Source organism: Papio anubis, chromosome 11 (genome assembly GCF_008728515.1).
Source record: "Papio anubis isolate 15944 chromosome 11, Panubis1.0, whole genome shotgun sequence".
Lineage (NCBI taxonomy): Eukaryota > Metazoa > Chordata > Mammalia > Primates > Cercopithecidae > Papio > Papio anubis.
The window spans coordinates 49,902,086-49,918,996 of record NC_044986.1 but is presented as its reverse complement, the minus strand read 5'-3'; the positions used below and the strand labels follow the sequence as shown (position 1 = coordinate 49,918,996).

Below are 16,911 nucleotides of genomic sequence, written 5' to 3'. Positions count from 1 at the left end.
ATAATGCCACAAAATATATTTTCCACTGAGATAGTGTTTAGTAGAAATTGTCTTTTCAGTTTTACTCAGACTTTTTTTAAAAAGCCCTTATCTGTCATTTTATTTAATATGAAAGTCTAAGATGTTTAATACTGATTTATTTATTTCTGCCTTGCAGGAGAGGTTATGGATCAGAGGTAAGGGCTTTATGGTATTGATGTCATAACAAGCGTAGTAGGAAAGTACTTGTGTAATAGGGAAGACTAAGGTACATTCTTTTGAACTAGGTTGTTTTCTTTGATTTCAACAAAAACGTATTAGTATGTTATGCTATTTATTTTCTTTTATATATGTTGCTTCCTTGTTTTGAGGTTTTAAGTCTGTTATTGAATGGTCAACGATCAACTTGCTTACCTTTTTAGGGATGCATTTCTTTTGTTCTGCATTGCTGTTACTCAGTATTCTGACATTTCCCCAAAATTCATTTGTCTAAGGCTAGACATCTAATTTAGAAACTAGGATTACTGCCTGTAGTCCCAGCTACTTGGGAGGCTGAGACAGGAGAATTGCTTGAACTGGGAAGGCGGAGATTGCAGGGAGCCAAGATCACGCCACTGCATCCCAGCCTGGGCGACAGTGAGACTCTGTCTCAAAAAATAAATGAATAAATAAACAAACAAACAAACAAACAAATAAATAAATAAATAGGACTACTTAACTTCTGATCTTCTTACCAGTTCAAAGCTCCATCCTATCACTGTTGAAGCTTGAGATCCTAAAGATTTTAAAAATAATCAGAATGGTAGAAAGCTCTGGGTTTTCCACTGTGTTCATTTGATTCTGTCTTCAGAGAACCTACTGGGCATTCTGGCCAACAGTATTTGGCCAGCTGTACTGCAGGTGATGTTATCCATGAAGTCATTGTGAACCTAGTTTGATTTAGCATACAGCTTCTCAATCAAGAGAAGTATGTGACCTAATAAGTATATGACCTAATTGGATTACATTTTGGAATTCATTATGAGTAAAATAACTAACTCACCAACAACTGTATTATAAAAAGGATATCCCTTCAGTCAAATGGTTGTTCTACTAGCCAGTTTAAACAGTGGGTTTGATGATGGAATTACCTCCCAGAACCTCACTACCCAGTTTTCCAGTACTTAGTCTAATATGCTGTTTTCCCTCCAAAGAGTTACTAACCCCAAAATTTGAACTGTGTATCTTGTTTTTTTCTGTTGAAAGTCTGTATTGTTATGAAACGGATCAATGATGACTGTATTAGCTTTAAAGAAGTACAAGTGAAAGAAGGAAAAGTTAGGAAGCAATTCCTACCAAATCTGATAATTAATGACTTTCCTAATCATTCTGAAAACACACTTAATGTTTTAGTGCAAGAAATCCACACTTTGGTAAGGAGAAGAAATGGAGAGCATGTCTTAAATATGTTGATAAATACATACAACTTTATCATTTTGTGTGTTCTACTCTTCTTCCCAATGAACCTTATCATATTTAATGTGATTGGGAAGGAAAAAAAGAAAGGCAACTTAAAACAAAGTTAAACTTGATAAAAGTAATTATATGACACACAGTACTTTTAGAAACATAAATAACTCTTTGTACTGTGAAGCTTAACAAAACAAAAATCTGTATAGATTTCCTGTTTATTAAGGCTATTAAATTTGTCATTAACTAAAAGAGTGATGAAATTAAAACAAATGAATTATTATTTTATGTTCCAACATAAAGAATTAGTTAAAATATTTAATGCTTTTGGTAGCTAACACATGAATAATGAATAATCCCAAGGAAACACGTTTTAAACTGTCGCCTTTTTTTCCTCTCTTCTCAATCATGATCTACCTTTCCATCTGAATTATTTTCTAAATCTTTTTCTATTTTAATTTCCTTTGACAGCAACAGCAACTGCTGAGGCCCTCTCTTCTTAAACCAGAGGTATCAATTTTCATTTTCTTTTCAACCACACTGAGTCTTCACTGTGACTTTAAGATCTATTATATTAATTCAGGTAGGCAATGTGGCATAATTTTAAAGGAAAAGAAAAGAGTCTTTCAAAATAACTTAAAAAAAAAAAAAAAAAGAAACCGAGAAATCACCTCCTGAAGTTGTTCCACAGTTTTAGCCTCATTCTCTGGGAATTAGACAAATAAGGCCATTATTCCTAATAAATACAAGCCATTCATTGAATGAAGCAGTTAATGAAACTGATCAGTAGTTACTTGTCTTAATCAATCTGAATTCATCTATCCATTCCTGACGTCAGATTTAGCTTATGCAAAGTTTAAAGACAGAATGCTGATATCTGTACTTAAATATCATTTTATGTGGTTCAAAATACCTCTTTTGGACACATACATTACAAATTGCCTATGGCATTTTCTTCTGCAATGTGAAGAAGATTGTATAATAAATACATATTATTTTATTTACTAATGTTTGCATATGTAATTAAAAATAAAAATACAGTCATCCTACCTTAATTTTATGGCAAATTTAGTATTTCATAAGCTCCACTTACAAAAATTTTATTCCTTTTCCTTTAGTACAGAATTCTATCTTTGCTAAAGAGAGCCATTTCTTGGTTAGAATCTACTCTCCAAAATCTGGAGGTTGGGTGGCAGGAATATTAAACTTTTATAAGGTTTTAGCAAAAATTTCATGGAGACGTCTCCATAAAATTTGAATTGGAAAATTCAGGGTTGAAATCCAAACACCAATTACTTTATGCAAGACCTTAGTCAAGATATACATCTGCTGAACATCAGTTTCATCTTCTATAAGATGTTGGCAGTAGTATCTACTATGTAAATTCCAAACTCTACAACTGGAATGTAACAGAAATAAATTCAGTAAATTACAATTATTGTTGTTGTTTTTGTTTTGCATCAGTATAAATGTTTGTAATAATTAAATATTAAGTTAATTTATGTCTTCCCTATGTGGACAGCAAAAATGAATTTTAAAAATCACATTAAGTGCTTGATCTACCCAAAAAAATCACTTTGTAGTATGTTACTTTGCATACTTTTCTAAAATCTAGGATTCACCAACTAAGGGGTTGGTATAGTCAACTGGGACTGTGTGGAACAGCAAAAAGGGCCAGGATTCCATTGTTGGTTTAGGTTGACTCATGGATCTGACTGGTCATGAGTTCCTTCCTCGATTTTTTTTTTTTTTTTTTTTTTTTTTTTTGAGACAGAGTCTTGTTCTCATGCCAGACTGGAGTGCAGTGGCATAATCTCAGCTCACTGCAACCTCCACCTCCTGGGTTCAAGCGATTCTCCTGCCTCAGCCTCCCAAGTAGCTGGGATTACAGGCATACCTCACCATGCCTAGCTAATTTTTGTATTTTTAGTAGAAACGGGGTTTCACTATGTTGGCCAGGATGGTCTCCATTTCTTGACCTCGTTATCTGCCCACCTCGGCCTCCCAAAGTGCTGGGATTACAGGAGTAAGCCACGGCACCTGGCTCCTTCCTCTTTTTTTTTTTTTTTTGAAGGACTGATGCTCTACTCTTCATTCATGGGTGGTGAAAGCATCCAAGAGGTACCTTTTAGATTATTTCCTTCTGCTAGTTCTTATCCCTCTTTACTCAACTCAGAAATACAGAGTGACTGAATCAAGGGATGTCTTGCTGAGTTTCCTGAGTTCCTATCCCCATCCCTTCTATCCTTCTTATTACATTTTTAATGCAATTGATGTCATATGCATTGTAGCTAGCAAGAGCTGAGTGTTATTTTCCCTTTATGAAAAAAAAAAAGTATTTATGTAAAGAAAATTCTTTGATGCTGACTTCTAAAATCCAAAATCCACTCAGTTGCATTATTTCTCCATAAATATTTACTTGAAATTTTTATTTTGTCTTTCCTACTATTTCTTAATGTTGTTAAAAGTCTACTTCAAAACTGTTAGAAGTTATTTTCTCAGTATCCATATGTATTTAATTACACATTCATTGGTCAAACAGTTTGAAAATATTAGTTCTGAGACCTATTTCCTTCTTTTAAACCAGTATCTTTACACTGGGTTTTACATACCTTAAAATTCTTAGCTTTCCTATAGGAAACATGTTTTTACAAAGTACTTAGTTTGAAATAACTTAAATCTAGACTTTAACTTTGTCCCAGTTTCTTCCAGGTCTTTCTTAACCTCATTCCTTCACCCGCCTCAACCTTCCTATAATAAATACATTTTTGTTGAAATAAAACCTATGCTCATGAAAAAGTATAAAGCATGCTATATAACTAGATGAATTTTTACAGAGCACACATACACCTCAAGCTCCTGTGTGTCAACACCTAGATATCAGGTTTTCTTCCCCTACCACTGACCTGGCCTGTAACATATTCTTTAGTCTGTTCTTGAAATTTATATAAATAGAATGATACAATATATTTCATTGGTACCTGACCTGTATTGCTCAACATTCTGTTTGGGAGAATCATTTATGTTGTTGTGTGATGTAGTAGCGTGTTTTTCTCATGGACTTTTGCATTGTTGCCAGTTTGGGACTGTTACAAATAATGTGTTTTCTCACAAATGTTCATGTTTCTGTTGGGTATTTAACTATAAATTTAAGTTCTGCGAAAGAAGAAATGATTATATTTAATTTAGTACTATTGCCAAACATATTCTAAAAAGTTTTACCAGTTAGTAATCTCTAGAGACGTAGATGAGAGTTTTAGTTGTTCTGAGTCCCTGCAAATACATAGTATTGTTCATCGTGGGTTTTTCTAAATATTAGTCATTCTGGTGAACAAACTATACTAGTTTTAACATCAAACTTGGATTCCTTTAGAGTAGGTTCACAAACTATTTGTAAACTGCAAAATTGTAATATAGAAGAGGTAATGCAAATGTAAATACCTATAGGATCTAGGGTAGTAATGTAAGTGAATGGAGTTTATTAGACACAAAGAAATAGCAGATGGCAGATTTCATAGTGACTAAGGTGTAAATGTAGAAAAATGTTGTTGGGGATACTGTCTTAAAAAGGAGAGAACATGCTTACTGTAAAAATTAATCTGGTCAACTAGATTCTTGGAATCCTAGTGTTTCCATCTTTTTATTTTTCAAGAGAAACCAACATCCACATTTTTGATGTCATTTTCTGATTAGCACTGTTAGTAATGAATTCAATTTTTAAAAATGATGTTGGCCACACCAAGCACAACTGAGGATCCTTGTCCATATCGATCATGCAGGCTGCAAATTTCCACACTTTGTAAATGATATATTTGTGCCCTCAGAGGACAGCATTTTTTTCCTGACTCATTACTATTCCTGGATCAACAAAATTAAATTTTTATAAATAACAGATGATATAAATATGTACCAATCTATTTTCCTGTGAGTACCTATCCTTTTCCCTCTCTTCTCTTATTCCATTGCAAAATAAATTTGGTTAACCTTTGCCATTTAACCTGCTTAACATGTTAAAGTAGAACTGAAAAGGGAAATGTAGAGAAATTGCATTTGATAGTTATCAGAAACTGTCTTCACATGTATGTCTCAAGAAAAACACCTTTCTCTAAGAGTAGAGTTTGACAAAAATCTGTATGTTTAGAGTTTAGAACTAGAAATATTAAAAGTGCCTCTATTCTAACAAATTCTTTTTTTCCTTTAAAAGCCTTAAATTTAGAGGCCGGGCGCATTGGCTCACGCCTGTAATCCCAGCACTTTGGGAGGCCAAGGTGGGGCTGATCGAGACGTCAGGATCAAGACCATCCTGGCTAACACGGTCAAACCCCGTCTCTACTAAAAATACAAAAAAAATTAGCCGGGCGCAGTGGCGGGCGCCTGTAGTCCCAGCTACTCAGCAGGCTGAGGCAGGAGAATGGCGCGAACCCGGGAGGCGGAGCTTGCAGTGAGCCGAGATAGCGTCACTGCTCTCCAGCCTGGGCGACAAAGCAAGACTCCATCTCAAAAAAAAAAAAAAAAAAAACAAAAACAAAACAAACAAACAAACAAAAACTACTTAAATTTAGAGTTAGCAGTATGTTTTAAAGTATAAACATCCTTGGGAAGCATCACACATTAACTTAAATTCTTGTTATCAGATGATTTTATCAGAACGGTTTTAATGAATAGAAGAATACTGGGTACTAGAAAACTGTTGGTGGGGAGATGAAAACAATGCTGTAGATAGTGTTATAATTTTTCTTAAGGCCAACATCTCATAATAATTTATCTTAAAATTGAGTTAAATATTAACTGTCTATTGATAATTTTAAAACACATCCAACAACAAGTGAAAATGCTCATCTGCAAGCTTTAACAGATTTGCCATTAGAAAAAATCTACTTTCCCCTTCAGGTCAAATTATATAACCTTATTTTGTATCAAATAGTTACAGCCAGAAAAAAAATGAATAGATTTGACTAACACTTTTAAATAGAGTTATTTTAATTGCTTTAACTGACACTTGTATTTAACATTATTTTGGCAGGAATGTTTTGAGAATCATCGAATTCTAGGTGTGGAAATCTGACTTTGAGCTGAAACGTGATAAGAATTTGTTTTCAAATATAATTTTTCTTTTTGAACAATAGGAATTATCCATGGAGTCTGGAATTGATCCTGGCCAGGAATATGGACAAGATTATTACAGTTATGATCATGGGTACATCTTCAGATTTTTTAATTCAGATTCTTATTTTAATATTTTATTAATAGGAAATTATTAAATGATTATTATTACTAGAATTTGTAATGTCATGTCAATCTCGTTGGTATAATATCTGAAAATGAATAGTATATCAAGCTTTAATTTTAACCAAGTTTTAACCATTTTTTCTATATTGAGTTCCATATTGATATTTTACATTGACATTGATTGCAATTCTAGAAATGCGGTAAAATTATTCAAAATTATTTGTATGGGAAATAGATGTCAAACATATTTGCTCAATTCCTAAATTCACCATTTCTTTCATATGAGATGTTAATGTTTTATCTGATCAGTTTAAAGTTTTGCCCAAGAGCAGTTGGGAAGCAGAAAACATACCTTAGAATTCACTGATAAGTGTCTCAAAAGTCACTTATACACATATAAGTTAGCTGCTTTCAAAAAAAAATACTGTAGAAAATTGTGAAGACCATTACAGACCATGTTTGAAGCAACTTTTTCCTACCAAGGTACAGATTTTGTGTTGTGAATGAGCCATTACACTTTTCCAAAGTATCTATTTTGTGTTCTGGATTCTTCAGCTAGTTGAGACACAATATGGCTTTTTCCTCGTTTTAGTTTCTCCAAAAACGAGTATCTGAAATAACTCAACTGTCTTTATTGTTATTCCAGGGTCCCATTATGGCAAAAAAATCACTGGTCATCAGGTAGCAGTTCTTACTCTACAGTTTTGTAGCTAGTTTACAGGGAGCCTGATAGGTGCTGTGTAAATATCTGTCTATTGAATGGTGGAAGAGAAAGAAGGAAACAGATCACTCATGGTAGATTCTACAGAAATCACATGACAAACTGTTTCAAGCTGTAAGTTTATATTTCAGGTATGAAATGCCTCAATATGGGAGTCGCCGTCGATTGTTACCACCAGCTGGACAAGAGGAATATGGTGAGGTGGTTGGTGAAGCTGAGGAAGAATATGAGGAGGAAGAGGTAATTACTGTAATTTTATTATGTAAGATAATCCATGAAAAATATTGTTTAACCCTACATGACTAGCAGCTATAGAACATTTCAACTTTTAGAAATTCCTTTCGTTTAGCACGTATTTTCCATAGAAATTTAACAATGCTGACCATTTCATTGCCTTGTCTTTGGAGGAAAATTAATTCTTGATAATTTAATTTATGTCCTTGTAAAAGTGTTAAACATTTGGAAAGGCCACAATAAAAATTATGTTTCCTAAAATTCTAAATCATGCTCCATAAAGATATTATAATCAAATATATTTTAAAGTTCTGCAATACAAAGGTTATTTTTGTTCCCACATTATCTAGCAAACTAAAAGTCATGAAAAAATATAGTCCCCATCTTTCAATTATCAGAGAAAAGTAAATTATTTCCACTAATAATTTTCAAGGAATTATGTAAATTATGTTTAAATTAGCATGACTCATTTCTATAAAATTCCTATACTTTGTCTTCACTATTTACCTGGCAAATGTATACAAAAACAACACTAACAACAAATAAATGTCACTGTGGCTTTAACATGTGTAAAATTTCATAAAATAGATTTATCATAAAATAAGATAAATCGTCATATTTTCATGATTATTGAAAATTTAGTTCAAGGGAATACAGAAAGCTATTAACCAAAGTCTAATGACAGAAGAAGGAAGAGGCAATAATTCTTTCTTTTTTATTTGATCTAAGATGCAAAATAAACTTTGAGTAACAAGAAGGAAATTAATGTATTTGGGTATTGTAAAGTACAAGCTAAAATAAAATAATTTACTTTCTCTTAATCACCTTCTGTCTATATGCAGTAGAAATTTTTGTGATTGTTTTCTTAAGCCAGTTATATAACATTCATGAAGCTATCACCCACAGATTCATTCCTGCGTAACTTACGTGGGACAAGGTCATATCATAGCTATCTCTAAGCTGACACTTCAATTGCATTTTCACAATTTTCAGGAAGAGCCAAAGAAAATTAAAAAACCAAAAGTTGAAATTAGAGAGCCTAGTGAGGAGGAAGAAGTAGTTGTATCTATCGAAAAACCACCAGCAGCTGAGCCTACATATACAACATGGAAGAGAGCCAGGATATTCCCCATGATTTTTAAGAAAGTTAGAGGATTAGCTGATAAAAGAGGAATCGTTGACCTTGAGGGTGAAGAGTGGCAGAGACGCCTTGAGGAAGACGATAAAGATTATTTGAAACTCACTCTGGACCAAGAGGAAGCAACAGAAAGCACTGTAGAATCAGAGGAGGAATCCTCCAGTGACTATACTGAATACAGTGAAGAAGAGTCTGAGTTCAGTGAGTCTGAGACTACAGAAGAGGAATCTGAGTCAGAGACACCCTCTGAGGCGGAGGAGAGTTCTACCCCTGAATCAGAAGAATCTGAATCCACAGAGTCAGAAGGAGAAAAAGCAAGGAAAAACATTGTGCTTGCAAGAAGAAGGCCCATTGTTGAGGAGGTCAAGGAAGTCAAGGATAGGAAAGAGGAGCCACAAGAAGAACAAAAAGAACTTAAGGTGGAAGAAGAAGAACACTCAGAAGAAGAGGAAAGTGGACCTGTCCCTGTGGAAGAAAGTACAGACCTTGAAGCTCAAGATGTCCCTGAAGAAGGCAGTGCAGAATCAGCTTCGGTGGAAGGAGGTGTGGAAAGTGAGGAGGAATCAGAATCAGGTAGTAGTAGCAGTAGTAGCGAAAGTCAGTCTGGAGGTCCATGGGGCTATCAGGTGCCAGCGTATGACAGAAGCAAGAATGCAAACCAAAAGAAGTCACCAGGAGCAAACTCTGAAGGTTACAACACAGCACTTTAAAAGAGATCACAGTAGGTGGGAGTTTTGCTGTGATGAATGCTCTCGTGTGCAGTGCCTTCTGTGTGTTCTCCAAAGTGACACTTGAAAGGGAGGAAATTGATCATGATTTTGATATGACTTATGATCAGAAGCATGCCAGAAAAGTGAATATATATGCTGTCCAAATCGATTTGTATATTAGACTGTATTAGAGTAAAACTGACTAATCCTTCCTATATTAGTAAATCAGAACACATGCAATCAGCTAATCAATATTTAATATTTACTGGTAGGATTTTTGTTAATGCAATGTGGCACTATGTATTATCAGTGACACTCTGTCTACTGGAATGGATGGCATATATATATACACACACACTAATATATATGTTTTTATATCATCTTTCAAAATAAATACTAAGACAAGATTCAACAAATTATATCTTTAACAGTTTACTTTTGCATATATGTACATTTCAACTGGCAAAGGTATTATAAAAATTATGAACATCTTCAAATAAGTTTGTATCTGCAACTCCAAATATTAGGAGTTCAATTAAATAACATTTTCAATTAAAAATTATTACAGCTTAATTTCTGTTTATTATAAGCTACAGTGGATTTAAAAATAAATGTAACAGTTATAAATTTTTTTCTAGGTAAATAAACTATAATTTTGAAATATAGTTCTGAAAATCAGAATGCATGCAATGTGTTGATAGTTCATATATTCCAAAAATGCAATACTATTTGAGAAAAACACAGTATTGCTTAACCCTTGCTTCTTGCTATTTTTAATGTTGCTTGGTAAAAGTCAAATGAATTTGTGAAAATGTCCAGTTGCTTACAAAAGGAAAGTTTAGTATAATTAGCTTTCAGTTTTGTGTATTACTAGGTAAATGATGCAGACTGAGAAGATATTTTCCTTTAAGTTAGTGTATTTAATTGGACAACCCAGAAAACCAGGATACATCAAGTAAATAAATGCATTAAATTATACATCAAGTAAATAAATAAAGTCAAGTAAATAAATGCATCAAATTATACAAAATGCATTAAATTATACAAAAGTTTTGGCTAACTAGAGAAAACATTAAAAATTAGAATCATGTGGTTTAAAAATATTTTTAAAATATTGGGAATAGAAGCATTACTATGAACAGAATATACTAAAACCGTTCATTCCTTTCAATTTAACTTTCCTGAATAGTATAGCAGCTGTCAAATAGTGGATCAGCTCCTTAAATAAAAGTAATACATTTTTTTCCATGTGGATCGGCAATTTGATCTAAAAGAATACATGTGTTTCCGGAAATGTCTGCTTTCCAACCCAACAATACATTTTTCAAACATTAATAAGCCCTGAAGCCAATAAAGGATTGGTGAAAAGAAATGTATGTTAATAAAGACTGGCTTCCTTCTCTCTCTCTTGAGTGATTTACCTTTGATAGCTTTCTAAATGTCATGGCTTTGGATTTCACAGGCAATGTAATTGTTGCCTTTTTAATTTCTTTGATAGTGACTCACATATTTTTGTTTATTTTGTCAGTGGGCAAGAAAAAGAATGATCAAGTTAGTTGTAGATCGAGAGTATGAAACCAGCTCAACTGGAGAAGACAGCGCTCCTGAATGTCAGAGACACCGTCTTCACCATCCTAGTATCCACAGTAATATCAATGGCAATATATATATCGCACAGAATGGTTCTGTGGTGAGAACCCGCCGTGCCTGCCTCACGGACAACTTAAAAGTTGCTTCCCCTGTTCGATTGGGAAGGCACTTTAAGAAACTAGACAAGTTGGCAGTGACACATGAGGAGAATGTGCCTCTGAACACATTATCAAAGGGGCCATTTTCTACTGAGAAAATGAATGCAAGACCAACTCTGGTTACATTTGCGCCTTGCCCTGTGGGGACTGACAATACAGCGGTGAAGACACTAGGGAACAGGCTGAAAAGCACAGTTGAACAGGAGTCCATGATTGACAGTAAGAACATCAAGGAGGCTTTGGAATTTCATAGTGACCACACACAGTCCGATGATGAAGAGCTTTGGATGGGTCCCTGGAATAACCTCCATATACCAATGACAAAACTGTGACCAATTTTTTTAAAAGATATTTTAATTTTTACTTCCGTTTTTAATAAACCGTGCTTTTTATTGTCACTGAGAAGACAATGTATGGAATTTATATCGTGCACACAAGCTAAAACTTTGAACAATATGCTTTAAAATTTTAAAAGAGACAGATTTGCATCCATATTGTTATCAATTAATTGTTTTTTCCAGAAAATCCTTTGGACATACTTTCACTAAATAACCTATCGTTTAAACATTTAGCTGTTTTGTTGGGTCTTGAATTTTTTTTTTGTTTTAATAAACAAGAAATAATTACTAAGTAATTTATATTTTATTGATTAATATAGATTATGCTTCATTTCTAGCTCCACAAAACCTTTTTAGTACATGTAATTTTATTTTCCATAGCCAAAAGGGCAAAAAGGAAGTAGAGGATATTTACAGGCAATGAGTTTATACAGCTGCTGTCTACACTGCCCTCATTTTTAAAATGAAATGAAAGCTAGAATTGCAAAGTAAAGTAAATGAGGGAATCACCTGTAAATTATTTTAAATCATGAGCTTGTTTTCTTTATTGTCCAGTATAAAGGGTTTCACATTTTACCATAAATACATTTATATCTTGACCCTTTAGGAAACCACTTGAAGTCATATGTCTTTTTATCAATATTATTTACAATATTCCCTGATCCCTCTATCTCATATCAAATATGGTAGATAATTAAGTTTAATCACTCGAAGTTAAATAATTGTTTGGAGCAACATGGGAATCTCACCATTAGCAAAGCTTTTAGGGAAGTGAGAAAGGTTCTAGTAAACAATAATGCATCTAGAATGACAATTTCATAATGGAAGACATGATGAGAATAGGGAAGTCTCCCATTAATGTCACTAGACTTTAATAGTTTGTAAACCCAGCATATCAGAGTAAAGGAATTTGGCAGGGTCGAAATTTATATAATATAGGAAGCCTATAAAGGCTATGAATTCATAACTTCAAATGTTGTGTTTAACTTCTTCCATTTTCAGTTTATTTATAGAATTTTTTAATGCACATATTTATGTGCCTAAAATCCAGAACCAGGAAATCATTACCTGGGCATTTTTTAAAATCAAAGAACATAGTCTTGATTTTTTACCATTGAACAAAGCACAGTGTTTCATCATAAATAGAAATGAAAACAGAATTTCCTTTAAAAAACTTGCCTTGTGTGTTGCTTATTTTCCAGATGTAAAAAGAATGAAACAATATAGATTAAGAGAATTCAGCATTCTATTGAATATTACTTAGTATGATATAGATGTAGCTCACTTCAAATTTTGCACAGTATTGACCAAGTTCAGGTTTTAATGAAATTTCCTCATGCATGCTTAATATATGGTTGAAGGATTGAAAAATGCACTATTATTTATTTCCCCTTACATGTTTCACATCTTAAAAATTGTTTATTATTATGCTATTTCCTTATTTCCAAAGTGAATGAATTGTATTAATATAAACTTGCCAACTTGTAAGAGTAGTATATTTTTACTTCAGATTTCCAAGAAAATATTTGAGATCAAATACAGTAACATCTCATCTGCCTTATTTTATTGAAAATTAATGCATTCCATACCCTTGGAAAAAAAACAAAAAACAAAAAACAAAAAAAAACCTAGTGGCATCAGCTAGGAGATTAGAAACATAGAATCATGACCATACTTCCTAGTCTACCAAACAAGCATCCACATTTTCAAAAGATCCTAAGGTGGTTTATATGCATATTAAATTTTGGAAGCAATGAAGTCTGGGGCTTATTCCTTTAAGCACCAAAGCCAGGGTTTTTAGTATAGGATACTTTGTATAGGAATTAGATTGAGCATGTACTTCTCTACTAATTCAATCAGAGGTCATCAAATATAATTTATTATTATCTTGATACCCCCAGATCATCTCAGTCAGCATCCCATGATACTCTCTCTATATACAGCTTCATATTGTGTTTTTGTCCTTTGATTTCTGGCTGTGACATTTAACTTATTCTGTTATTGTGCCTTTCTCACAGTTTTTTTTCTTTCAGTTTACAGCTTCTAGTATCCTGGTGGGAAAGTTTGTGTTTTTGTTTGTTTTCTTACTGTTGAAAAATCATGAAGCTTAAGATGGGAATTAGGTACATGGATTCAAGCAAATGTTTTGCGACTCTTAGATGCTTTCTTTGGTTACCAGTAAATTTGGAAATCTGATGTTGGTGGAAGTCTCATGGCCTGATATATGAGATGTCACTGTATTTTAAACTACATTTTTTATGAGAAAATATGCAAAATTTTACAAACCACTTAGCATACACATTTCAGTAATTTAAACTTGATTATTTCCTTATAAACAATCATGAAGTCAATCTATTACTTAATGGAGATAGCATAAAGAGAAGCAGAATTTACACAGAGCAACCAAACCAAATATTTGGTCAGTATATTTTGGGTAGACGAGCAGCAAAATTATTACTAACTAAATAAATCCGAATCAATTTAATAGTTACTTTAATAGAAATTTCACTAGTCTATAAATCCCTGACTCAGGATTAAAACTGTGGAACCCAGAAGAAATACCCAAGTGTGTTTAATCTTAAGAATACTTCATATAAATAATGTTTCAATATTTATAAAGAAATTGGTTGTTATTTTTCCTAGAAAGATGTAGGAAGGTTTCCTTGTGGTTCTCAATCATCACTAGCTTCAGTCAGGCAGAAGAAACAGCAGGTCTTGGCTAATCAAGATGAGAACAGATGATGTAAAGACTAATATTGCAACCTGTTGATTTTAGGTCTTGTGGGCATTAAGAGAAAGCAGAGGAAGAATGAGAAAATATAGTCAGAGTGACATAGGACATTTGTGACAATGACCATCGAATCACAGATGTTAATCTCCCTCTCTCAATTTGTCTTTTTCACTAATTACAGACTCTGAGAGTTGTAATAGAATCGCAACTGTAGGTTGGCCAAAACTATCTTTTTAAAATACAGAGAAAAGTTTGCCTTGAATTTTATATGTGATATGTCATTTATGTTATTATACCACATTGTTCACAGGGATGTTAAAACGTATTATTTACTTAAGTGGTTGTTCCAAAGGTGATTCAGTAGTTACTATAAAATATTGTTTAAAAACATTTTTATATCATAGAGCCAGAAGTAACTGAATATTGACTCTCAAGGGAAGACATTTTCTTTCTTTTATTTCATGAGCTTTGATTTTTCTCTTTCTCTGCTTCACCTTCTTCGTTTTATACCATAAGTGAGATTTATATACCACTTGAATTTAATTAGTAAAATAGGCAAAAAGTGCTAATAATCTATTCTCAGGGCAGATGCCTATTGGTGCCTGCAAATTACATAGCGATAAGGCTGAGGGATAGGTTCAAAATAATACTGAGTACTTACACATTTTATTGATAGTTTCTTTCTATTCCCAAATGGTATGTGAAATTTTTGTTCTAATTTTTTTATTGGTTTTCAGTAGTTAACTCTGATCTTTATCATAAGAATCTTTAGTTATAGATTGGTATTTTTTTCATTGCAATCTACTTTAAATTTTTGGTCAGTTAAGCACATGTATGGAAGATTCAAACATTGTCTATAGTTTGAAAAATCTATCGACACCTTCACTGCTTTCCAATTTCTTTATCCAAAACCTGTTCTTCCTTAACAAATATTATGTTACTGTATGAAGAATCTGAATTAGAAGTTTTAAGTTAAAATGCATTGTTATTCACTACACAATGTTTCAAAAATAAATTTTCATTTGAAAAGATGATTTCTCATTACTCTGTCAGGTGGGGATAAAAATCAGTAACTATTTTCACATTTATATGTTGAGTATTTCAGCCTGATAATAAAAGCCTGCTCTGCAACCTCTTATCTTAGAACAATGTGGAGGAAAGAAGTGTATTTTAAAACTTCTACCCAATCTTTTCTCATTTCAGTCATGTACTCATGCCACCAAGTTCTGAGAAGAGTGGAAACTGTGTTTCCTAACATACCACCTATTCATTTATATTTTAAAAATGTAATTACATAAACATTAAGGTTTTCACATATGATCAGTTTATTATGTTTATAGAAATGCTAAATGACAGCGTAAATGTGGCAAGAAGCAGAGTCAACATGAAGTTATATTCTGCATTTTAACATGGTTGAGTCTGACATTTCAGAGACTCATAATTTAACTCTCTCTATCCCCAGCTCCCACCCTCTATCTGTCTCCTTCTCTGTTAAAATATGCTCCTATTTCTCTGGTCACATGCAGCTTCTTGACTTTCTAATGCAGTTGATGATATAATAATTTCAATTGTCTTTTATCTCAAATAATCAGGAATGAGAGAAATAAATTTTCTAAAACAGCCAACTTGGACATAGACGGAATTCTTGGTCCATTGCATTTTTTCTCTGCAATTGTAGAACAGAATTTTATGTATCTATGTATTTCCAGTACCCAGCATACCTACTTGCATAAACAACGCTGCTGAGAACAATATTGCATTAAATAGAATGAATTAATTCTAGCCCTATCACCATGTAACCTTTGGCACATCATTTTGTAATTTATCCTTATATAAAAATTGTAAAATGGTAATAATATCCACTTCAATTAAGAGATGAAATCAGATATTTAATCTGAATATATTGTGATTGCTATAAATATATATGTACAGAATAAAAGATTACAAAATTGCCTTCATGTTCTTCTCCACAGATTTAGCCAGATTCTAATATTTTCTGGCAAAATGCCAGTGTAAATTTTATTGACCTACCTTACATAGTAGATATTTTAAGTTATAAGAAAATACAATATCTTCCCCATGCTAATACATGTATATGTTTTTAAAGAGAAGTAAAATAACCCTGTAGTACTTTTTGTCTTTTGAATTGGCCTATTGCACAGTTTAAAATTTTAAAATGCAAACATTGTTAAAAAGAGCACCACACAAAATCGTGGCTACACTGAAGACTGTTCAGCAGCTTCATGTCTGTGAATGCAAGGAAATACTTAGAAGTCTGTCCTAAAATATGTCATATTTCAATTTAAGTACTTACCCTAAATATGCCTTTAATGTAGAGTAATTGCTGAATTAACACTGGCTCTTTTGGATTTGTTGTAAAAGAGGCTAGGTTTATTTCAAAATCTAGACCATGCTTACCTGTTCTTTCTCTCTAATCCCAGCATCATTATTTGCATATATAAGCCTACTGACAAAAGCTGATTTTAAAATATCAGTGTCTATAACTTTGTATGTATCCCCTTTGTTTTCTATTCCCCATCAAATTTCTTTACCTTGCCATCTTCTATAAAAGACTCTGAATTTTCTAACCTTGTAAAAATATCAGTTATAGTCCAATGAGAAGAAAAGGGGGCA

The 16,911-nt window shown here is 32.9% G+C and overlaps 1 protein-coding gene across 1 annotated transcript in view; it reads left to right on the top strand.

Annotated features, from left to right (window-relative positions):
- The window catches only part of LOC116269387, a 30,222-nt gene extending 14,916 nt beyond the window's left edge, over positions 1-15,306 (top strand). Inside the window, exons 5-6 of the mRNA XM_031651925.1 lie at positions 7,510-7,618; positions 10,989-15,306. Coding sequence (XP_031507785.1) covers positions 7,510-7,618; positions 10,989-11,540 — 661 coding nt within the window. The 3' untranslated portion in view covers positions 11,541-15,306. The remainder of the gene's footprint in view (positions 1-7,509; positions 7,619-10,988) is intronic.
- The last annotated feature ends 1,605 nt before the right edge of the window (positions 15,307-16,911 follow it).